The 24,631-nt window shown below is 33.7% G+C and overlaps 1 protein-coding gene across 2 annotated transcripts in view; it reads right to left on the bottom strand.

Moving 5' to 3' along the window:
• Positions 1 to 24,631, bottom strand: part of LOC139484560 (hyaluronan mediated motility receptor-like) — a 37,854-nt gene that overhangs the window by 10,472 nt on the left and 2,751 nt on the right. Inside the window, exons 2-16 of one of the 2 annotated variants that reach the window (XM_071268316.1) lie at positions 22,685 to 22,783; positions 21,117 to 21,199; positions 17,925 to 17,999; positions 17,266 to 17,454; positions 15,545 to 15,746; positions 15,009 to 15,059; positions 13,872 to 13,942; positions 13,292 to 13,467; positions 12,448 to 12,534; positions 11,424 to 11,540; positions 10,731 to 10,801; positions 10,080 to 10,228; positions 7,457 to 9,591; positions 6,863 to 6,967; positions 1,494 to 1,585 (exon numbers count right to left, since the gene is read on the bottom strand). In XM_071268316.1, coding sequence (XP_071124417.1) covers positions 1,494 to 1,585; positions 6,863 to 6,967; positions 7,457 to 9,591; positions 10,080 to 10,228; positions 10,731 to 10,801; positions 11,424 to 11,540; positions 12,448 to 12,534; positions 13,292 to 13,467; positions 13,872 to 13,942; positions 15,009 to 15,059; positions 15,545 to 15,746; positions 17,266 to 17,454; positions 17,925 to 17,999; positions 21,117 to 21,199; positions 22,685 to 22,783 — 3,702 coding nt within the window. Of the gene's footprint in view, positions 1 to 1,493; positions 1,586 to 6,862; positions 6,968 to 7,456; positions 9,592 to 10,079; positions 10,229 to 10,730; positions 10,802 to 11,423; positions 11,541 to 12,447; positions 12,535 to 13,291; positions 13,468 to 13,871; positions 13,943 to 15,008; positions 15,060 to 15,544; positions 15,747 to 17,265; positions 17,455 to 17,924; positions 18,000 to 21,116; positions 21,200 to 21,625; positions 21,645 to 22,684; positions 22,784 to 24,631 lie in introns of those variants that run through there. The other variant, XM_071268317.1, reaches the window with a different exon arrangement.

Here is a 24,631-nt window from a genome sequence, read left to right as displayed (position 1 = left end):
TCTTAAAAGCAAATATGGGAAGTGGTTAAAATGCTAATGAGACAGCTTTTATGGCCACCAGATGTCATTGTTACCTTGATTAAAAACTCCTTTTTAGCTCACCTGACCTGACTCATCACTTGGTTTCGTCGTCCATAAACTTTTACAAAAAATCTTCTCTGAAACTACTGTGCCAAATTTAACCAAACTTAGCCAAAATCATCATTGCGGTATCTAATTTAAAAAATGTGTGGTTAGACCCGGTCAACCAACCGAGATGGCCACTATGGCCAAAAATAGAACATACAGGTAAAATGTAGATTTTGGCTTATAACTCTGAAACCAAAGCATTTAGAGCAAATCTGACATAGGGTGAAATTGTCTCTTCAGTGAAGATCTATCTGCCCAGGAATTTTCAGACAAATCTGACAACCCGTTGATGGATTGCTGCCCCAAAATTAGTAATTTGAAGGAAATTTTGCAGAGTTTGGTTATTATCTTAAATATTATTATAGATAGAGATAAACTGTAAACAGCAATAATGTTCTGCAAAGTAAGATCGACAAATAAGTCAATATGACCAAAATTTTTAAGTTGACCCCTTAAAGAGTTATTGCCCTTTATAGTCAATTTTTAACAATTTTCATAAATTTTTGTATTTTTTGTTAATTTTTAAAAAATATTTTCAACTGTAAATACTGGGCCATGTTTATTATAGATAGAGATAATTGTAGCACCAAGAATGTTCAGTAAAGAAAGATCTACAAACACATCCCCATCATCAAAAACACAATTTTGTCATTTTATATGTGTCCGTTGTTTAATATGCACATAGACCGTCCAAGGTGAGCGACACAGGCTCTTGAGAGTCTCTAGGTCATTAATACAGGTAGATAACTTTATCATGTTTATACTGAAAAATAATTTTGCTTGGAGGGAGAATTTTAAAAAAGTTCTGTCTTCAAAAGAGTTGACATGTTACTATGTACATTAACTATTATGTTACTTGATGTTCTAGCAATACACACAGAACGGAGACTAGTCAATCTTTGTGAATTATTTTTCATAGAATAGGAGTAATTGAATATGTGTATATAATCAATAATTAAAAATAGTTTCATTTACATTAAAAAGGAAAAGTTCTTATGTCTTAAAAATGCATTTCATGGCGAGGTACAGAAAATATACTGTAAACAGTAGACTATAGATATAGGTGAACTAGGTACAAGAGAACTCTAAATCTTAAATACTACAAACCACCTCTGTTCTATGGAAGATAATGATATAACTGGACTAGAAATACACACAACCTGTAATTAACTGCCTTTACAGCGCTTTCGCGCTTTGATTATCTCTTGGGGCTGTTCCATTTTAACATACTTTCAAACTTGGCTGACCACCTATCGAGACAAATTGAGAATATCATTTTACATCTTTACTGTAACAACCACTTATAGTGTCTCCCCTTGGTTCAATGTTGGTTTTTAATACAATCTATTGATATCAATAATTACCAAGAAGTGCCATTTTTTCCATCTCATAAGCGTCTATCTGTGCCATGAATGGCTCCACCTTTGTCATCAGGTCTTCATACATCTTCTTCCAGCTGTAAATATAAATGTTATATCAAATATATCAAATTGTGATAAATATAAATGTTATATCAAATATATCAAATTGTGATAAATATAAATGTTATATCAAATATATCAAATTGTGATGTCAAATTTTACAGGAACTTGTGTGATTTGAAGTTACTGCAGACTATTTGGCATACAAGTGAAAATACAGCTATTATATTTGTGTTACATTGGGGATATGACTAAATCAGATAATGCATTATACATGATATCACTGACCACATGGACACAGGGGATTCCACTGTATTGGTGCATGATATCACTGACCACATGGACACAGGGGATTCCACTGTATTGGTGCATGATATCACTGACCACATGGACACAGAGGATTCCACTGTATTGGTGCATGATATCACTGACCACATTGACACAGAGGATTCCACTGTATTGGTGCATGATATCACTGACCACATGGACACAGGGGATTCCACTGTATTGGTGCATGATATCACTGACCACATGAACACAGGGGATTCCACTGTATTGGTGCATGATATCACTGACCACATGGACACAGAGGATTCCACTGTATTGGTGCATGATATCACTGACCACATGGACACAGGAGATTCCACTGTATTGGTGCATGATATCACTGACCACATGGACACAGGGGATTCCACTGTATTGGTGCATGATATCACTGACCACATGGACACAGGGGATTCCACTGTATTGGTGCATGATATCACTGACCACATGGACACAGGGGATTCCACTGTATTGGTGCATGATATCACTGACCACATGGACACAGGGGATTCCACTGTATTGGTGCATGATATCACTGACCACATGGACACAGAGGATTCCACTGTATTGGTGCATGATATCACTGACCACATGGACACAGGGGATTCCACTGTATTGGTGCATGATATCACTGACCACATGAACACAGGGGATTCCACTGTATTGGTGCATGATATCACTGACCACATGGACACAGGGGATTCCACTGTATTGGTGCATGATATCACTGACCACATGGACACAGGGGATTCCACTGTATTGGTGCATGATATCACTGACCACATGGACACAGGGGATTCCACTGTATTGGTGCATGATATCACTGACCACATGGACACAGGGGATTCCACTGTATTGGTGCATGATATCACTGACCACATGGACACAGAGGATTCCACTGTATTGGTGCATGATATCACTGACCACATGGACACAGGGGATTCCACTGTATTGGTGCATGATATCACTGACCACATGGACACAGGGGATTCCACTGTATTGGTGCATGATATCACTGACCACATGGACACAGGGGATTCCACTGTATTGGTGCATGATATCACTGACCACATGGACACAGAGGATTCCACTGTATTGGTGCATGATATCACTGACCACATGGACACAGGGGATTCCACTGTATTGGTGCATATCACTGACCACATGGACACAGGGGATTCCACTGTATTGGTGCATGATATCACTGACCACATGGACACAGAGGATTCCACTGTATTGGTGCATGATATCACTGACCACATGGACACAGGGGATTCCACTGTATTGGTGCATGATATCACTGACCACATGGACACAGGGGATTCCACTGTATTGGTGCATGATATCACTGACCACATGGACACAGGGGATTCCACTGTATTGGTGCATGATATCACTGACCACATGGACACAGGGGATTCCACTGTATTGGTGCATGATATCACTGACCACATGAACACAGGGGATTCCACTGTATTGGTGCATATCACTGACAGGATTCCACTGTATTGGTGCATGATATCACTGACCACATGGACACAGAGGATTCCACTGTATTGGTGCATGATATCACTGACCACATGGACACAGGGGATTCCACTGTATTGGTGCATGATATCACTGACCACATGAACACAGGGGATTCCACTGTATTGGTGCATGATATCACTGACCACATGGACACAGAGGATTCCACTGTATTGGTGCATGATATCACTGACCACATGGACACAGGGGATTCCACTGTATTGGTGCATGATATCACTGACCACATGGACACAGGGGATTCCACTGTATTGGTGCATGATATCACTGACCACATGGACACAGGGGATTCCACTGTATTGGTGCATGATATCACTGACCACATGGACACAGGGGATTCCACTGTATTGGTGCATGATATCACTGACCACATGGACACAGGGGATTCCACTGTATTGGTGCATGATATCACTGACCACATGGACACAGGGGATTCCACTGTATTGGTGCATGATATCACTGACCACATGGACACAGGGGATTCCACTGTATTGGTGCATGATATCACTGACCACATGGACACAGAGGATTCCACTGTATTGGTGCATGATATCACTGACCACATGGACACAGGGGATTCCACTGTATTGGTGCATGATATCACTGACCACATGAACACAGGGGATTCCACTGTATTGGTGCATGATATCACTGACCACATGGACACAGGGGATTCCACTGTATTGGTGCATGATATCACTGACCACATGGACACAGGGGATTCCACTGTATTGGTGCATGATATCACTGACCACATGAACACAGGGGATTCCACTGTATTGGTGCATGATATCACTGACCACATGGACACAGGGGATTCCACTGTATTGGTGCTTGATATCACTGACCACATGGACACAGGGGATTCCACTGTATTGGTGCATGATATCACTGACCACATGGACACAGGGGATTCCACTGTATTGGTGCATGATATCACTGACCACATGGACACAGGGGATTCCACTGTATTGGTGCATGATATCACTGACCACATGGACACAGGGGATTCCACTGTATTGGTGCATGATATCACTGACCACATGGACACAGGGGATTCCACTGTATTGGTGCATGATATCACTGACCACATGGACACAGGGGATTCCACTGTATTGGTGCATGATATCACTGACCACATGAACACAGGGGATTCCACTGTATTGGTGGATGTCATGAAGACAACTATTCATCTGCAGCTTAAGAAAAGTACGGCTGATTGACAACTCTTTGAAAGGTATATCACACACCTTTTGTAGAGTCTGCAATATACACTGATTGATCACAGAACATTGACCAATACATGACTTTGAAACATGCATGAAATGTTATACACAATAAACTGTACAGAGATATGTCTCGCTTTTTTGTAATTTAGATAATGCAAATGTTGAAATTAAAATAGCAACACTATAACATGCAAGTTTTGCAAATATCCAAAGTCAATGAACTATGACTGAAGGAACATAACTAAACAATCTCCATGGAAATGAGATGTGCCAATGCTATTACAACTGCTTACCAAATATCACTGACCTACCACTAGTGGTTCTCCATAAACCAATCTTACCACAAACTAATACATGAAAACTTAAGCAAAAGTCAATTGACCATGACTGAGAGGTCATGGCCAAATAATCTCAACGGAAATGAGATATGACAATGATTATACATGCATACCAAATATCATTTAGGCCTAAATTAAAATATTGTTTGTTTGCCCTTTTCCGACCCTATGTTTTGAAACAGGGTAGGTAGGTAGGTAAAATATTTTATTTTTCTTTCCCAAAAAATAACTTAGCTCGGTACATTTTGGTCATGGGTAGGCAGGTAGGTATAATATTTTATTTTATAGATACACAATCTGCATGATGTCATTTTTGTCTGTATTGCTTTTGTTTAAGTATGCTTTTGCTAATAAGTTTCTAGGACTATTAGTATAATAGTTCCAAGTTTTGAAGAGAAAAAAAAATATCATGTATAGAATGTGAAGTTAATTCATATATGCACTACAATTTTTTTCAAATATCAAAATATAGGGCTGTGTGGCATATTTTAAACGTTTACATACCTGGAATTTTTAAGACTCGAGTTTTTACTTGCACTAATATTCTGTACTATGTACCTTGTACGCTTACCTATAGACCTAAAGTTTTTCTGTAAGAGATAACTTTGTCCTGGTAAAATATGTCCGGGCAGATATACATTGAACATTACTAGTAGAAAAAGTCCCTAGAGTGTTTAAATTTTTGTGTGTGCCTGTGTTTTCAATAAAAATGCTTCAAGACTTGAAACTCAATTGACTTTGTCACGTATTTTACATCGCACTTATAAATGATCTGTATGGAAAAACTTGGCGATTTTACTGCCAAATATTCTCCCCTTTACAGACTTTTGGTTCATGTCAGATATAAATCAGAAGATATCAATGCTGGTCGAAGGCATCGTTAACATAATCATCCTAATCTATGGACCACCAAAGGCCATCCCTACATAGGATACAAAGTCTGTTTACAAAATATTTTGTACACACGTTGATAATTTAGTATTGGACGAATTTTTTTTAATGAACCCTGCTCTTCAAGTATAAAGATACAGAGTAACGTTCATTAAATCATGATTTCAAAGCTTTCAACATTCAGGGGCGGATCCAGCCATTTTAAAAAGGGGGGTTCCTAACCCAGGACAAAGGGGGGGGGGGGGGGGGGGGGGGTTCCAACTACATGCCCCCATTCCAATGCATTTATCGTCCAAAAAAATGGGGGTTCCAACCCCCGGAACCCCCCCTCTGGATCCGCGCCTGACATTGATTTCAAACAAATGCTTTGAAACTCCAAATGCAAGTGTTCATTTATGTCAAACGCTCACGTGATACCAAACGGACTAGACCTTATACGGTAAAGATAAAACCCGAGAATTCCGGTAAAAAAGTTTTGAGCGGGAAATACAAATATAAGAATTTTGGTAGGAACAAAAAATAAATTAAAATAAAATCTTGTTTGTAAACACAAATAAAAGATTTTCAGGCGGAACGAATTTATAGGGTCGGTCGGTAAAGGGCAAACAAACAATATTTTAATTTAAGCCTTACTTATCTTTTGTGGTCTCCCATAAACTGACCTAATCACAAACTAATACATGAAAACTAAGCAAAAGTTTCAAAGTCAATAGACCAAGACTAAGGGGGTTGGGCCAAATAATTTCCATGATAATGAGATGTGCCAATACTTATACAGCTGCATACTAAATATCTATGACTTATCACTAGTGGTTCACCATAAACTAGACCTAATCACAAACTAATACATTGTTGACCCTACCGCCGCCACAGTCGTCGGAAACAGCATACCTATGTCTTGCTTTTTGACTCCGTCAAGCGAGACAAAAAAGCTGTATTCATTGATATTGTCTTATTAATTAGTTGAGAAGTTTGAGACACCTACTTATTATCCTTGTCCATAGCCTTGGCTTGATCCCTCAGATCCATTAATTCATCTTCATAGTGTTTGGCCATTTCTTCTTTTTCTTCTTCTATAGTGTTTATTTGACTAAATAATAAAGCATTATTATTTCTATTTAAAACTTGTTAATACAAATGTTATATACAATGATATGAAGTTATTCATATTAATCTCAAACACCTTATTACAAAAACATTCTCATATAAACAAAAGTATCTCTTTTCTGAAAATAAATTAACCCTTCAATATGGCAAATGTATGGTATTTGTTTCAAAAGATTTTTGTACAAAAAACAAACTATTATCATGATAGGCATACTGCATTCTTCCTACTATAAGCAGAGATTGATTTGTTTACAAATAAGCGGTTTGGGCTTTACTGGTGGTTGAAAACCGTATGGTAATCTATAGTTGTTAATTTCTGTATCATTTGGTCTCTTGTGAAAAGTTGTATCATTGGCAATCATGCCACATCTTCTTTTGAATACAATAGAATAAATCACAGAAGACTGCCATTAAAGGTAGACATATTAATGAACAATAGATGGACAATTGTACATAACTACACCATGTTTACCTTTGTAAAGATTGAACTTCATGTGTTAGTTGATTCCTGTCCTCTTTCACTGAGTGGAGAAGTTGAGATAAATCTTCTATTCTATTTATTGATTCACTTTCTTTATGCTTTACTTCGTTTTGTATCGCTTCAGTTTGTGTTCTATATTTCACAGTTTCACTTTCTAATTCTTTAAGTCGGTTTTCTAAAAGCTGTATATTTTCAGTCAAATCATTATTACAAGACTGTTGACCTTTGACCTCAGTTTTAAGAGTTTTAATTTCAGATTCATATTGTAAAGTTAACCTTTCTATGACCTCTTCCTTTGTGTCTATTTCCTTTTCAAGTCTTGCATTCTCAGTATTCAAAGTCTGGACTACAATATTAATATTGATAATCTGCTGATTCAGCATATCTTTTCCAGCCTCAGTGTCCTGTATTTTAACCTTTAGTGAATCAATCTGTGACATCATTTCGTGTTCCATGTATGATATTTCTTTGACTTTATCTTCATATTTCCCTTTGAAATCTTTATACACATGTATTTCTTGTGTTAACTTTTCTACATCGTTCTCTAAGCTGTGAGATCGTACACCTTGATCCTCTAATGTCTCCTGTAATGTCAAGTTCACAGATTGTAGTGTCTCACTCTGGTGTTCTGTGTTTTCTAAAAGTGTTTTAATAGAATCTATTTCTGTTCTACTTTCTCTTTCCACATCTTCTAACTTAGTTTCTAAATGCTTAACTAATTCCCCAAGTGCTCCTTTTTCCTCCTCAAGGGAGGCAATCCTTTGTTGTAAGATCTCCTTTTGGTTTGTGACAGTCTGTAATTCTGTGGTCAATCTCTCCTGTTCACTTCTCCAGTTGGTCTCCTTCTCTGTTGATTTGTTACTTACTTCTTCTAATGAACTCACTAACCCAGAAAACTGTTTTGAGATGGCCTCTTTTTGTGTTGTTACTTGATCTAATTTTGATGTCAGTTCTACTTTCTCTTTGTCTAATTCTTTCTCTCGTGTATAAGCATCTTCCAATGACTTGAGATGTTGAGATATAGTCTCAGTCTGAACTGTCTCTTTCTCCTTCATATTCATAGTGTCATTCCTCAACTTTTCAATCTCAGAATGAGCGTCTTCCAAACACTCAACATGTTGAGATATAGCCTCAGTTTGACTCTCATCTTTCTCCTTCAAATTTAACAAATCACTCTTCAATGTTTCAATTTGATCCTTAATTTCATTTTCATCCCTTAATTTTTTCTCCTGTAAAAAGTCAATCTCATTCATTAACTGTGTATTTTCTTTGTTTAGACTGTGGAATTTAGTATCTAACTTCTTCAGTTTATCATCAGTGATTTCTTTATCTACTTTCACTTTGCCTAACTCCTCCTTCTGATGTAATATTTCCTGTTGTTGTTGTACTTTCACTTTCTCTAATTCCTGTATCTGTTCTATCAGCTGAACATTGTCAGATTTAACTTGTTCTATTTGTGAAGTAAGTGATTGTAAGTTGTTTATCAAATCTTGTTTCTCCTGGATAACTGTCTGAATGTTACCCGTCATCTGCTCAGCAATATCAAGACGTGTTTGTTTTTCTATTTCTAGTGTATCTTCTACAGTTGTTAATTTTCCTTCAAGGTTAGAAACTTCTTCCTTTAAACTTGCTTGCTTTTTTTGTGTGATTTCAAGTTCAGTTTGTATACTTTCCTTTTCTTTCAGAACCAGTTGTAACTGGTTTGTCAATTCCTTGTGTCCGTCCTCAATTTTCTCCTCAACAGCAGATTTGAGATGATTCATCTCTTCTAGTTCTCTACATAACTTGATGTTTTCCTCAGTAACAGAAATCTCACGATGTTCTAAATGTAATATTCTATCTGCATGTTGTCTTGTTGTTTCTTGGTTGACCTTGTTTTCTTGTTGTATTTGACTTTGAAGTGACCTCTCCACTTCCTCTAGACTGTGAATTCTGTGTTGTAAGTTTGTGATATCTGCCTCCTTATCTTCTATGCTGTCCATTAAGTTCTGTAATTCCACTTTTGTGGCTTCTAGTGATATCTCCAAGTCTGTTATTTTCTCTTCTTTATCAACAACTAACATCTGGAGGTCAGAGGTCAGCTGTTTCTGTTCATCTAATTCATAGATAAATTTTTCCACATTCTCCTGAAAATTAAAACAAAACTTGATAACAACATCTAAGCAATACATAGATGTACCATACTCAAGATAAACACATTAACAACAAGGTCTTCTCTGTTACAATGAGGTTTTTTTCCTTCAAATTCCTAACAACAATCATACTCTCCTATGATATACCTATTTTCGTTGATTTTGTGGGTACAGGAGAATCACAAACTTAAATGTTCAACGAATAACAAATTATCCTAGGAGGTATGCCGAATTTGCCAAAACCACGAAATTAAACATCCATGAATATGCAACTTTTCTTCAAACCACAAAATTTGAAAATAACTGATTCCACAGTAGCCTTTACAACAGTTCACCAATGTCATAAAATGAGATCATGATGTGTCATATGTGTAATTCCTTTATACAGAATTGTATAAGTTATGTCAGGAAAACCTTTTTGTTTACTCTCTCTCTGATATTAAATGTTGTTTATGTAAGATGTGTTTTCTATAAGTTATTACCTTCTCTTTGTTGATGGAATGGACCAGTTCTTTATTCTTGGACTGTAGGAATTGATATTGGTCCTGGACCTCCATCAGATGACATTTAGTAACATCCAGTTGGGACTGAACTTGATCGGATTTCACATTATTCTGATTTTGTTCCTCCGCTGAAAAATACAAACTATCATAAAAATTCCGAGATATGATATGACTGCCATTGAGACATCTATCCAATGTCCAGTGTTGGAGACCTAAAGTTAGAGATATGATATGACTGCCATTGAGACATCTATCCAATGTCCAGTGTTGGAGGCCTAAAGTCAGAGATATGATATGACTGCCATTGAGACATCTATCCACTGTCCAGTGTTGGAGGCCTAAAGTTAGAGATATGATATGACTGCTATTGAGACATCTATCCAATGTCCAGTGTTGGAGGCCTAAAGTCAGAGATAAGAAACATCTGTAGGCCTCCAACAAAAATTCATCAGATAGGAACTGCAGGCAAGATATACAAACTTATTAAGTGAAAATAGTTCTTTCTATCGATTATCTGATGGTTTTAAAGATTGTGGCCTCATAGAAATACAGCAGATAAACTAAAATTTTATGACCTTCAATAACATAATAGACTCACCAAATTGACCTTCAATAACATAATAGACTCACCAAATTGACCTTCAATAACATGGTACTTTTCTGTTAATGTCTTGATGTTTTCATTCAATGTTCCATTTTCTCTGAAATGATTTAAATGATTAATTACTGTATCAAGAATAAGATATCATTAGACTTATAAACAGTTGCACCATCTCAGAGCAATATAAAAAATTCTATTTTTTGTTAAATGTGAAATTAAAACTAAGTTATTATCAGGGCTAAAGGGCTAATGATACAGTTACATGGGAAGTAGTGACATCCCTTACACTAAAATCAGAATAATTTTATAAAATTTTATTTTTTACAAAGATTGTTGAAAATGGATTCTACCACTGCATCATGTATGATAGCATATTAATCGATTCGAGACAGTTAAATTTTTCAAAATGCAGATTTTCCTTATTAAAAGCAATGGGATCAAAACTACAATATGTTTTTAAGACACATGAAAACTGTATAATATGCATATAAAAATGAGGTCAAGGAGTATGGACATCTGTCAGATGAAAACTTCAGACCATAATATACAAAATATGGATTATCATTTCTTCAACCATCTGAAATCAAAAGCTTCATACAAAAAGATAACACTGACACCAACAGAAAAACATCTGTATGCTTAAAATTCTGTTACATACTTGATAATAAGGAAGCTATTTGAAGCGTTTAATGACTATGAAGGTGTTGTATAAATAATCTTACTCTTCCAGGATTTCCAATTTCTCCAGGAGGCTGGCTTTCTCTGCTCTGACCTCAAACAATATCTGTCCTTCTTCCTTCAAGTTATCTTGTTTGGAAAATACCTCTCCTTTTAAATATCTAAAAATAGAAATCAAAGATTATCTCTAAACCTGGTTTAAAGTTACTAAATTCTATTTACTTTGCATAGATCCAGTATTCTCTAAACATTGTGGAAAGTGAAATGTTTCAAATATATAAAAACTTCCTAAATGTCCAGTTCCATTTTTGTTAAACTTCTAAGCCATTTTAAAACACAAGTTTATCCTGGCTTTAAATTCCCATATCTGGTTATAATACATTGAAAATACTAGTTACATGGTAATAGTCCACTTCATTTATTATAAAAAGATTTTTTTTACTAAAAACAAGAATGTGTCCATAGTACATGGATGCCCCACTGGCACTGTAATTTTCTATGTTCAGTGGACCATGAAATTGGGATAAATCCCTAAGTTGACATTAAAATTAGAAAGATCATTTCATAGCGAACATGTGTACTAAGTTTCAAGTTGTTCCGACTTCAATTTCATCAAAAACTACCTTGACCCAAAACTTTAAACTGAAGAGGGTCAGACGGACAAGCGACGAACTGACAGATGCACAGACTAGAAAACATAATGCCCCTCTACAATCGTAGGTGGGTAATAAAAATGTGAAAACGAAGATTTTTTGTATATTTGATAAAATTGGAATTTTGTATTTGTTCCAATTTTCATCATTGAAAGGTTAAAATCCAGGATAAAAGAATTTTTCTCTCTGAAAAATAACTTATCTTTCCACACAAACAACAATCAATAAAGGTTACAAATTCAATTGATTTCATTTTAGTTGATAATTGAAACCTTATCTTTGAAGTCTTCCTTGAAATTGCATAAACATAAGGGACCAAGAAGACTGCACAATATTTCCCCAGATACTCGGGTTAAATTCTTCAATGGAATATCTTGGTGTTTACTTATTATAAATCTTTAAAATGGTTTAATACCTGATATCATCCTCTTGACTCCAGGTTTCTGTTTTTAAATCTTTTATCATCTTTTTCAATGTAGAATATTTAGTTGATAACATACTCCTGAAATAGTACAGTATATAACAGTTGATAACATACTCCTGAAATAGTACAGTATATAACAGTTGATAACATACTACTGAAATAGTACAGTATATAACAGTTGATAACATACTCCTGAAAAAGTACAGTATATAACATGTTATAGTATAATGATTAGTGTAAATAAAAATGAATCAATCAACATAATTTAATGTTATAACCTGACCACATTGATTGATTGTTGGTGTTTTAACACCACTTTTTTTTCCGTGGTGAAGGAAGCCAGAGTGCTCTGAGAAAACCACAGACCTTCAATAGGAAAACTGACATTCCCAGAAAATAAAGATTGAAATCGAGTGCATCTGCACGAGTAGGGATCAATGTCACAATGTCAGTGTTGACTGACTAGTGATAACAGTAGTAGAACTACTTAGACCACTTGGCCACCGAGGCCCCCTTGGCCACCTTGTGAAGATCTGATGAGTCGACTTTTAACAGTTTATTCTAATGTTGTGCTTTAATACCACTGTCCCAGGTTTTTTGTGTGTAATTAAATGGAAGTCGTTGGTTCCTGTCTGTTTTTGTCTCTAAATTTTCACATTTTTTTTATGTCTGGGCTTTTTATAGTTGTCTATACAGTATGAGTTTTGTTCATTATTGAAGGTCATAAGGTAACCTATAGTTGCTTAAATCCCTTATCATTTGAACTGTGTTGGACAGTTGTCTCAATGCCAATCATACCACATCTTTTTATTTTACACATGTTATTCTAAATTACCTGTTTTTTTCAAGAGTGTCAGATTTCTCCCTATAATCTTTCAAGGCCATCTCCTTTTTCTCCAGACTTTGTTCCAGATCTAGTTTGTCTGCCATAATCCTTTCATACCGGGTCTTAAACAACTGTATCTTCTTGTCAAACTCTTGAATTGTCTCATTAAAACGTTTCTGTAACTTCTACAAATCAGAGTCAAATGATGAAATATCATTAATAGCTACAAAGGGTTATCTTTGAATCAGTTGATACCATAATGACCAAATTACAGCTGTATTTCTGTTTCTAGATTTCTTCTTTTTTTAATTTTTACGTTTTCTCACTTGTTATAAAGACAAGTAACTTTGCCTCTTTATTATTCAAAAGAAACTTTAAAAACTGCCAAAATATTCCACATATTGACAAATAAACAGCTATGCGTAGGAACTATTTTGTTTAAAATATGTACTGCTTTCTTTCAGATCAGGTCTATATTAGTGGTTCTATACCTTTATATATAGATATATTTTATTCAACAATTTTCTTGTTATATAGATATGCAGTTTTACCTCAACAATTTTCTTGTTATATAGATATGCAGTTTTACCTCAACAATTTTCTTGGGGTTTTCTGTTTTCATATTGACAGCCAAATCTTCACTGCCTTTTCTTTTGGAACCTGTAATAAGAAATCAAACATTTTTACCAGAATACCTCAACAGTAAGTTAAACATTTTCAAATAATTTTTCCATCATTATAAGATATCTGCAATATTGTGATATCGACAATTTATTTTTTATAGGAATATTTAATATGGATGTGATTGGCTGCTTTGTTGAACATTCAATGTCTAGACTCATAAACAGGGTTTCAACTGCATTTTTCATCCAGTATACATGAAACTTTTATTCTTGTGTATTTTTCAGAATTTCACACATATGTCTAGATTCAAAATTAAATTTAAGTGAAAATATAAATTTTTGAAGAAAGTTTTACCTTTTAAAAGGAAGATATGACACAAATTTTAAAAACTTTTGGTTTTAAGGTGGTTCCAAACACTTTCACTAAAATTAAATTGGCTCGTTTAATTTTCATAAAATTTTGTCAAAGTATTTACTTTGACCCTTTAACAAAAAGATAAAAATTTCAAAAATTTTGAACCAACCGTTTTGTCAGAAAAATTACACTGGTTATATAGCAGTTTGACAAACACCAATTTTGATCATTGAAAAGCTTAATATTCCTTTTACAACACAACGTAATTAAAACGTTAAGCTGACTTTTCAGAGTTATCTCCCTGTAGTGTTATGTACCACCTTAAACAAAACTTTTAGCTTGGGGTTGATTTTTTTCAACTTAAATACCATTAAAATTTTTGAATGTGAAATTAAAGCGAAATAGTTGTTGTTAAAGTAATTCAAATACTCTAAGATGCATTTTCACATTAATTCTATTTTCAAGGTTACTCAATTAAAATGTTATTTGTTTTTGGTTTATAGCTCTTTAAATGTTTCTATTTGTGTACATCCATATAGCCCTTTTCACAAAAAATCTTAAGTGTAAAATTTATCGTAAGTTTAAAATATTCCTTAACAATTCAACTTAATATTTTTATCGTAAGATTAATTTTACACTTAAGATTTTTTGTGAAAAGGGCTACTGGCTTTTAAATATTTGGGCATTGCATGTTCCTGATGAAGGTAAATCCACATAAACGTTTTTTTCCCCACTGTATGTTACTTACTGCTTATTTCCAAGTTGTTCCTAGGTGTGCCATTATGATCAGCATCAATATCTACAAAAAACAATGTAAAATATTACCACTGTTATACAGTATCCAACATGTCATCTTCTCTCATTATCACAATGTCATGACAAAACTCTCATCATTCTCTATCAAAGTACCGGACTTCAATTTATATATGTTGTGCTGTAACCACTGTTCCAGGTAAGGGAATTGCTGACCACTCATAAACATGTTAAACCCTGCAACATTCTTTATGTGCCTATACCAAGTCTGGAGTTTGTAATTCAGTGGTTGTCATTGGTTCATGTCTGTCATATTTGTTTTTCATAATTCATATTGTATAAATAAAGCCTAGGTCATGTAGGTTCACATTTTTCATGTCAGGGTATATACTAGCTGTCTACATAGTATGTTATTTCAAGATTAATTTTATCTCTGGAATAAATACATTTAAACGAAGAATTACATCATTTATTGTAGGATAACACTTTTAAAAAAATAAATCTCAGAAAATAGGTCTGATTAAAACATACCCAAATGATGGATTCTTTCTTCTATCACCATGACAACATTTTCTAAAATATGTAGTTCGTTGTTCTGGTGATTCTGTGTGATATCCAACTCATGTTTAACACGAGATATTTCTTTATTCTTACACTCCATCTGGTGTTTCAGGGAAGATAACTCATGCTGAAGACTTTCTTGTTTCTTACAAGCTGTGTCTGCATTTGTCATCTGCTCAAAAGAAAAGTACAACCAACATAATAAAGTGATTCTAAAGTAAAGTCCAGTTAATTTTTTTAACAATTTTCCAAAAATGAAATCAAAGTGTGCCCTACCTCACTATATACTAGTAATTCATATCTAAAGAAATCATAAAATTCAGTATAGCATGAGATGAAAAGCTTTGCTCCATAGAGAACAAGTCTCATAATAGATTGATCATTCTTTACTCGATGTTCAGAGGCAAATTTTTCCTGTATATAGGGGCAGACATTGTGCCTAGCAAAAATGCATCAAAGAAATTTTTTTAAATAAAAAACTTGTAAGGGTTCCGCGGAACCCAGTGTCTTGCCTACTTTTGCTGTTAATCGCAGGCTCAACAAAAATGAGGAAAAAAATCAATAAAAAATATTCCTCTTGATACTATCTTTTGATCGTAAGAAGCTTCTGTCCAAGTTTGGTAAAAATTCAGGATAGTTTATGAATCTTATAAATGTTTTAAAAACTTTAACTGCAGACTGTATGTAATGTTGACTGGAAGAAAAACTAAGTCCATTTATAAGTAAAATATGGAAAAATGGATTTTTTTTACAAAACTTACTTCTGGTTACTATCTTGTAATCAGAAACAAGCTTCTGTCCAAATCCTGGATAGTTTAAGAAAGTTATTGAAATTTTAAAAACTTGAACCACAAAGTGAATGTTATGTTTCCTGGCAGAAAAACTAGTCCATTTATAACATGTATAAGTAAAAAACGAAAAAATGGAATGAAATTTTTACAAAATTTACTTCTGGATACTATATTATGAACATAAACTTGCTTCTGTTCAAGTTTGTTAGAACATGTTGAAATCCAGGATAGATTAAGAAAGTTATTAAAATTTCAAAAACTTTCTTGCTTTTTCGACTAAAGTCGAAAGGCTAGACAAAAAGAAATATCCACCTTATTTCTGAGGACTTTCATTACTTTTCTCCAGCTCCTTTAGTTCAGTTTTTAGTGACACTGTCTATAACTTGAAGTGAGATTTTATCTGTGTGATTGGGAGGGGTACCTATCTTATTTTGTTAATTTTCTTTTGTTCTTTCAAAAGACAACTTTCGAGATCGATGCATTCCCGTCAAAAACTTTGGTTTTAGTGAACATCACTTGTGCTTTTAGGGGCCTCGTCACTTCCGTTTTTACATGTTGAGCGAGTGGTTGGAAAACTATATTGCACGAATTATTCAGCAAATTGGATTCTAATAATTGTAAATCAGCACTTGTGTCATTAGGGAATTGTGATTAAGTACATATACCTACAGAACAAAATTTATTGCTAGTTTATCATGCACAAAGATGATCACTAAGACACTTGATGAACGTCAATAATGCAAGGATACAGGCGATCCCCTCTATCGGGTAAATGATGTCTTAAAGGTGCGCATAAATGATAAGTTCTTTCCGGTGACAGACAAACTCGAAAGTGGTCTGTTCTTTTTCTAGTGGAGCTTTTTTTGCCTGAAGTGAGATGTTATCTGTGTGTTTACCTACCTTATTTCTAAGCACTTCATTACTTTTCTTTAATTCTTTCAATTCTTTTTCTAGAGACGCTATTTTTGCCTGAAGTGAGATTTTATCTGTGTGAGCTGTTTGTAATCTTCCTTCTAATTTAACTATATCGTCTTCTCTGTGTGTTAACTGCTTATCCAAGTTATTTCTCTCCTGAACTAACCTTTTTATCTGTAAGTAGACAATGATTTATCAAAAGGTCTGTAAATGAAAAAATAACTGCCATACATGTATTATTATTGTGTTATATAGTCAAAAAATTGCTATTGGTGGGAAAAACAATGTAGAAGAATTGAATTTTTAATCCATAATTAAATTTGAAAATTTTAGGTAAAATTTGATTTTAAAAATGGAGAATAATTTGCCATATTGATGCAGCAACACATTCTGTATGTACATGTAAGTGCTTTTCCCAAGTCAGGAGCCTGTAATTCAGTGGTTGTTGTCATTTGATGCTGAGTTACATATTTTGTTTTTTTGTAAAAAAAATTATAAATAAATTAGGCGGTTTGAAGCTGACTGCAGTATGGGTTATTCTCATTGTTGAAGGCCGTAAACCTGTATAGCTGTTGATTTTGGTGTCATTTGGTCATGTTTTGTGGTGATCATACCACATCTTCTTTTTAAAGTCAATAGTATACCTCTCGTTCCAGGTCTTTGATTTTTGCCATTTCCAAGGAGTTTTCTGAAGTTTTGTGATTTTTCTTTTTATCTCCCTGCAAATAAAAGATATAATTATTACATTAAATTCTGTTCCATACCAGAGAGAGATAGATACTATCCACTTAATGGAAAACATGTCTGATTTGCAATTATAGTAGCATAAAACATTATGCTTCAGGTCAATGCTAACATGATTTTATTTATTGAAAATTTTCAATTCTAAACTGCTGTGAAGTGCAGCATGAAGTTAAATACCTTAAGGATGTACACCTCTGAGGAGTCAAAAATTTCTAGAATTAAACTTTTTTTCTAAACCTGATTTTTGGGTTTATATGACTAAAATAATAATGGGTGAATGAAAATTCATATGGTGGTGCACTTCTTTTTTTGCTACTGGTCCGAGACCACAATAATTTCGTAGTGCATTTCTTTTAGAACATAAATGAAAATTAAAAAAAATCCCACCTGCGCTTTCTCAATGAAATTTTTACAGTGTGTTGTACTACTTTTGGGACAAATTATATCAAAATTATAGAAAACTTCATCGGCTCTAACTCAAAATATGGACAATTTTATGTTTAGAGTGTCTTGAAATCTTTTGACAGCTTCCGAAGTGCTAATTTTTAACCTTTTTCAGCTGGACCAAATCACTATTTTCCTTTAAAATTCTGGACCCAAACTTTTTTACAGTGTAACTTCACCCCCCTACTTGCAATTTGAGGTATTAAACAAGGAGAAATAAATTTGGAAGGGGTTACCGGGTATAGAAATTAATGGCAAGTAACTCACTGTCAACACTAGGGACTATATTCGTGAACAACGAAAATCAAGGGACGACAATTGTGGTCTTGGACCTACTGCCCTTTGAAAATACCCAATTTCGGTGATTTTCCCATTTTTCTTTAATTTTTACCTATTTTTGGGCTATTATCGTGAAAAAAATCACAGTTCCACAATTAAACTTTTTTTCATACTTTCAATAAAGATGAAATGGACCAATCTGAATAAATTTCGATTTAACAAGAAAGTGTCCATAGTACACTGATGCCCCACTCGCACTATCAATTTTCATGTTCAGTGGACCATGAAATTGGGGTCAAAACTTTAATTTGGAATTAAGATTAGTTAGATCATATCATAGGGAACATGTGTACTAAGTTTCAAGTAAATTGGACTTCAACTTCATCAAAAACTACCTTGACCAAAAACTTTAACCTGATGTGGGACGAACGGACCTACCAGAAAAGAAAACATAATAGGTGGGGCATAAAAATTATAGGTAGGTGTTAATACATAAGAAAGTTTTATCATATTTTGATGCTTTTTTGTGTCATATTTACCATTTTGTCAATTTTGTTAATTTGTGACTTTTTTTTCAGTTTTCAGAACAAAACTCATATTATACCAACTTTTTTGTTATAAATGATAGAAAAAATACATATCTAAGAAATCTGAAAAGACAAAAATGATATGGGATGCACATGATTCTTGTAAAATCATTTTTTGTACCTCTCACTCATTTTCTCTAAATTTTGGCTATTAGTAAATAGACTGACTTGATTGGTCGTAAAATTTAAAAACTGAATTACTCAAAAACTATTCATTGTAAACAAACATTTTTTTCAGAGTTGACTTTGGTTATAATTTTTCTAAAATTCATTGATATTTTTCTCTTTTATCATATATTTTGGAAATAATTCAAGAACGAGATTTCAACGAGACTGAAACGTCAGGAGAATACATCCTTACAAGAGGCTGTCACAACGACAGCAAACCGGATTTATTAATATTTATTTGTGTCCTGGCAATATCACAAGAACCATTACTGATGAATGGTGAAAGTGAAAATCGTCAATATCAAATTTTACCTCCATTTTGTCATCAGTATCAACATATTAAAATTTGAAAAGCTTAGATTGAATGGTTCATGAGTAAATGCAACAACGTGAATGGAAACGCCATTTTACAATCTTTCAAGAACCATAACGCCTGAACAGTAAAAGTCAAAATCGTCATTATTGAACTTGACCTCTATTTTGTCATCAGTAACAACATATAAAAATTTCAAAAGCTTTGGTTGAATGGTTCATGAGAAAATGCATGGACACGACTGGAAACGCCATTTTTCAATCTTTCAAGAACCATAACTCCTGAATGGTAAAAGTCAAAATCGTCATTATTAAAATTGACCTCCATTTTGTCATCAGTAACAACATATTAAAATTTGGGAAGCTTTGGTAGAACAGTTCATGCGTAAATGCACGGACACGACTGGAAACTCCATTTTTCAATCTTTCAAGAACCATAACTCCTGAACGGTAAAAGTCAAAATCGCCATTATTGAACTTGACCTTCATTTAGTTGTCAGTAACAACATATTAAAATTTTAAAAGCTTTGGTTGAACGGTTCATGAGTTAATGCACGGACAACATTTGATTGCCGCCCGCCCGGCCGCCCGCCGTACATCCCCAAATCAATAACCGACATTTTTGTCACAAAAATCCGGTTAAAAATGTTAAAGTAAACATAACACTGTAACAGTTTTATGTCATAAAGCATTACATTTTAATATTTTTCATTGTAAACTTAGCAGTAAATAGGTTATTAACAAGAATGTGTCCATAATACACGGATGCCCCACTCGCACTGTCATTTTCCATGTTCAGTGGACAGTGAAATTGGGGTCAAAACTTCAATTCGGCATTTAAATTAGAAAGATTATATCATAGGGAACATGTTTACTAAGTTTCAAGTTGATTGGACTTCAACTTCATCAAAAACTACCTTGACCAAAAAATCATTTTCTATGTTCAGTGGACCGTGAAATTGGAGTCAAAACTTTAATTTGGCATTAAAAATAGAAAAATCATATCATCAGTAACATGTGTACTTAGATTAAAGTTGATTGGACTTCAACTTCATCAAAAACTTTAACCTGAAGCAGAATAAACGGATGAACAAACAGACAGAGGAATGGATGTACAGACCAGAAAACATAATGCCATTGCCCCTCTACTATCGTAGGTGGGGCATAAAAAAGAGTTAATCCAGTCATGTTGTTCTATATTGCAAGTTTAGATTTTCAGACTAACCAATGATTTATGACCATCAACCATTCCTACATATAACATATAATTATTGAGATCTATCAAAGGCTTCCTCTACTTACCCCATTACTACATGTTGATTGATTCAATGGACACTTTTTAACTGGTGTATCAATGTCAAAAGATCCTGGTCCGAGAAGAATATCTGAAAAATAAAAATAACTATTTAAAGAACAACAAATTTTAAGCATCACTTTTGGGCTATATGGTAGTGACCAGTTATTGATTGGTGGAGGAAGTCGTAGTGCCCTTGATGTTGACTGGCTAGCTACTCATCTGCTAGTGATTAAAGTACTGTGGATTCATTAATATTCAATGGATACCATTTTTTGTGATTTTTCATTGATAGCATTGACAGTGTCCTTTCTCTATAAAAGAAATAACATTGTTTTTATAAAATGTTTGCTTCTATAGCTATTTGTCCTATACACCTATTTTTATTTGTCCTGGACAAGCTGACAAAGCAGTGTTGGGTCCAACTGTATTTTTAATCAATCCCCTATTATCTATCAATATTTATTACCTATTGATGTTTTGAAACGATCCCCTACTGTATTAAACAATATGTTACCTTTTGGTGTTTTGAATCAATCCCCTACTGTATTAAACAATATATTACCTATTGGTGTTTTGAATCAATCCCCTACTGTATTAAACAATATATTACCTTTTGGTGTTTTGAATCAATCCCCTACTGTATTAAACAATATATTACCTTTTGGTGTTTTGAATCAATCCCCTACTGTATTAAACAATATGTTACCTTTTGGTGTTTTGAATCAATCCCCTACTGTATTAAACAATATATTACCTATTGGTGTTTTGAATCAATCCCCTACTGTATTAAACAATATTTATTACCTTTTGGTGTTTTGAAACGATCCCCTACTGTATTAAACAATATATTCCCTTTTGGTGTTTTGAATCAATCCCCTACTGTATTAAACAATATATTACCTTTTGGTGTTTTGAATCAATCCCCTACTGTATTAAACAATATATTACCTTTTGGTGTTTTGAATCAATCCCCTACTGTATTAAACAATATATTACCTATTGATGTTTTGAATCAATCCCCTACTGTATTAAACAATATATTACCTTTTGGTGTTTTGAATCAATCCCCTACTGTATTAAACAATATATTACCTATTGATGTTTTGAATCAATCCCCTACTGTATTAAACAATATATTACCTTTTGGTGTTTTGAATCAATCCCCTACTGTATTAAACAATATATTACCTATTGATGTTTTGAATCAATCCCCTACTGTATTAAACAATATATTACCTATTGATGTTTTGACTCAATCCCCTACTGTATTTAAACAATATATTACCTTTTGGTGTTTTGAATCAATCCCCTACTGTATTAAACAATATATTACCTTTTGGTGTTTTGAATCAATCCCCTACTGTATTAAACAATATATTACCTTTTGGTGTTTTGAATCAATCCCCTACTGTATTAAACAATATATTACCTATTGATGTTTTGAATCAATCCCCTACTGTATTAAACAATATATTCCCTTTTGGTGTTTTGAATCAATCCCCTACTGTATTAAACAATATATTACCTTTTGGTGTTTTGAATCAATCCCCTACTGTATTAAACAATATATTACCTTTTGGTGTTTTGAAACGATCCCCTCCTTTATCAAATTGCATAGAAACAGCTTTATCCTTCTGTTTAGGATCATATGAGCCAACAGGAGGTGCACAACCTATAAAATACATACAGATCATTTTAGTCATTCAATAAATATATATTTCAACTCGTTTTTCTTATTTCATCCATTTAGAGCAGTAAGTACGGAGTGAGTTGTGGATGATTATAAGACACTCATTCCAATTAATAATTGAAGGGGGACTATATTCAGGTCCTTTACTGAGAAATAATTACCACTCTCAGTCATGAACGATGGGGACATAAATGTATTCAGAATTACTGCAATTTCATGAGGTAGGTGTATTGTCACTAATATTGACATCTTTATACACTTTGCTATAATTAAACACATATTTAAAAGTATGTTAATGTGTGTGAAAAAAAATCAGGATTTTGATCATAGCTGGTCTGTTTCCAATGAATCCTTTAATACTATGATCCATAGTTCTTACAAGTTACAAATATTTCAATGATGGACTAAGAAAATTTACAAAAATAAACTATGTTTGGCACGCAATTTGGAAAGGAATAAGACATATTTAATGCAATAAATGGATTACAAATTTATTTCAGGAAACTTTCATCACTTTCTAATGCAGTAACAACTTTATTTTTATTTTGCTGAGTGTTGAAATGATTGTTGATTTACACTCACGAGTCTCGCTGAAGTGATTAAAAATGTCTTCATGTAATGACATGCAAATAATTAGGTCAATGCTTCGTTGTGGTTGTTGCACTTTGATCAACAAAAACCCCAATCTCGGTCCAGATAATGCAAAAGGGCACATGGCATCAAATTTTAAGAAGAAAAAGAAAAAAAGGCAATGGTGTTGCGCCATGCTAAATTGCTTTAGATAAAACATGTTGATAAAATCACTGTTACGACAAAATTATGTGTATATGCTGAGTCTGTTTCTGAATCTATTTTTAACATAACTTTTGATTTTTTAACCCTGTATACCACCATACCCCCTGTAAAATTATAAAAAAATTTAATAAACCTTAAATGACAAAATTTCTTTTTATTTGACGTTTACATTTTCTGATGTCAGTCAGGGGTACTACTTGTACAAGTGTATTTTATTTACTTGAAGAAGTAAAAAAAAATATACACATATAAGTAAATTTGTAGGATACTTATACAAGTGAATTTTATTTACTTGTATAGGTAAAAAAAAATTGGCTGAGTTATGTCCCTTCCGCATCCAGATTTTTTTACTTGTATAGGTAAAAAAATCATCCTTTCTTCTTTTCTTGAATTCTGCAGATTTCTTTGCTCTAATAGAATTTTAAATTGTGTACCCTTTACAGATGTCTTTACTAATCATTCAAGTGTGATTTCATAGACAATGAAAGTCCCATTTGTCTGTTATCTTCTTAACACTGCTCATTTACAAGCCCCAAAGGAGCAATTTTGTATTGCCTTGCGCAAATATACAAGATCTTTGCTCAATCAGTTTCTTTGATGAATTAATGAGATGAAACATTGAACTTTAATGAAAAAATTTGAGCAAACCTGGGAAAAATTATTAAAGGCATGATTTTACATCTCAAAACTTGAGGATTTTTGTGGGATTGTAAGAAAAATTTACTTGTACAAGTAAATTTTTCAGAAAATTAAGGGGAGATTATTCAAACATTATTTATTTACTTATATGTGTATATTTTTTTTCACTTCTTCAAGTAAATAAAATACACTTGTATAAGTAGTACCCCTGACTGGATGTCAGACACGCGAAGCAATGAATGTGTGTTTTTTTTTAATTTGATAGATACTTTTGTGCTTTTTTGTAAATGTTTGTTTGTTTTGAGATAATGTAACCAAGTGATGACCGCTGTACCCATATTTTGACTATTTCACATATTATATCTGTTTTGTTCACACATCGTTGTAAATATAACA

The sequence above is a fragment of the Mytilus edulis genome, chromosome 8 (genome assembly GCF_963676685.1).
Source record: "Mytilus edulis chromosome 8, xbMytEdul2.2, whole genome shotgun sequence".
Classification (NCBI taxonomy): domain Eukaryota; kingdom Metazoa; phylum Mollusca; class Bivalvia; order Mytilida; family Mytilidae; genus Mytilus; species Mytilus edulis.
The sequence above is the reverse complement of the archived record's forward strand: the minus strand, read 5'-3'. Positions and strand labels throughout refer to the sequence as shown.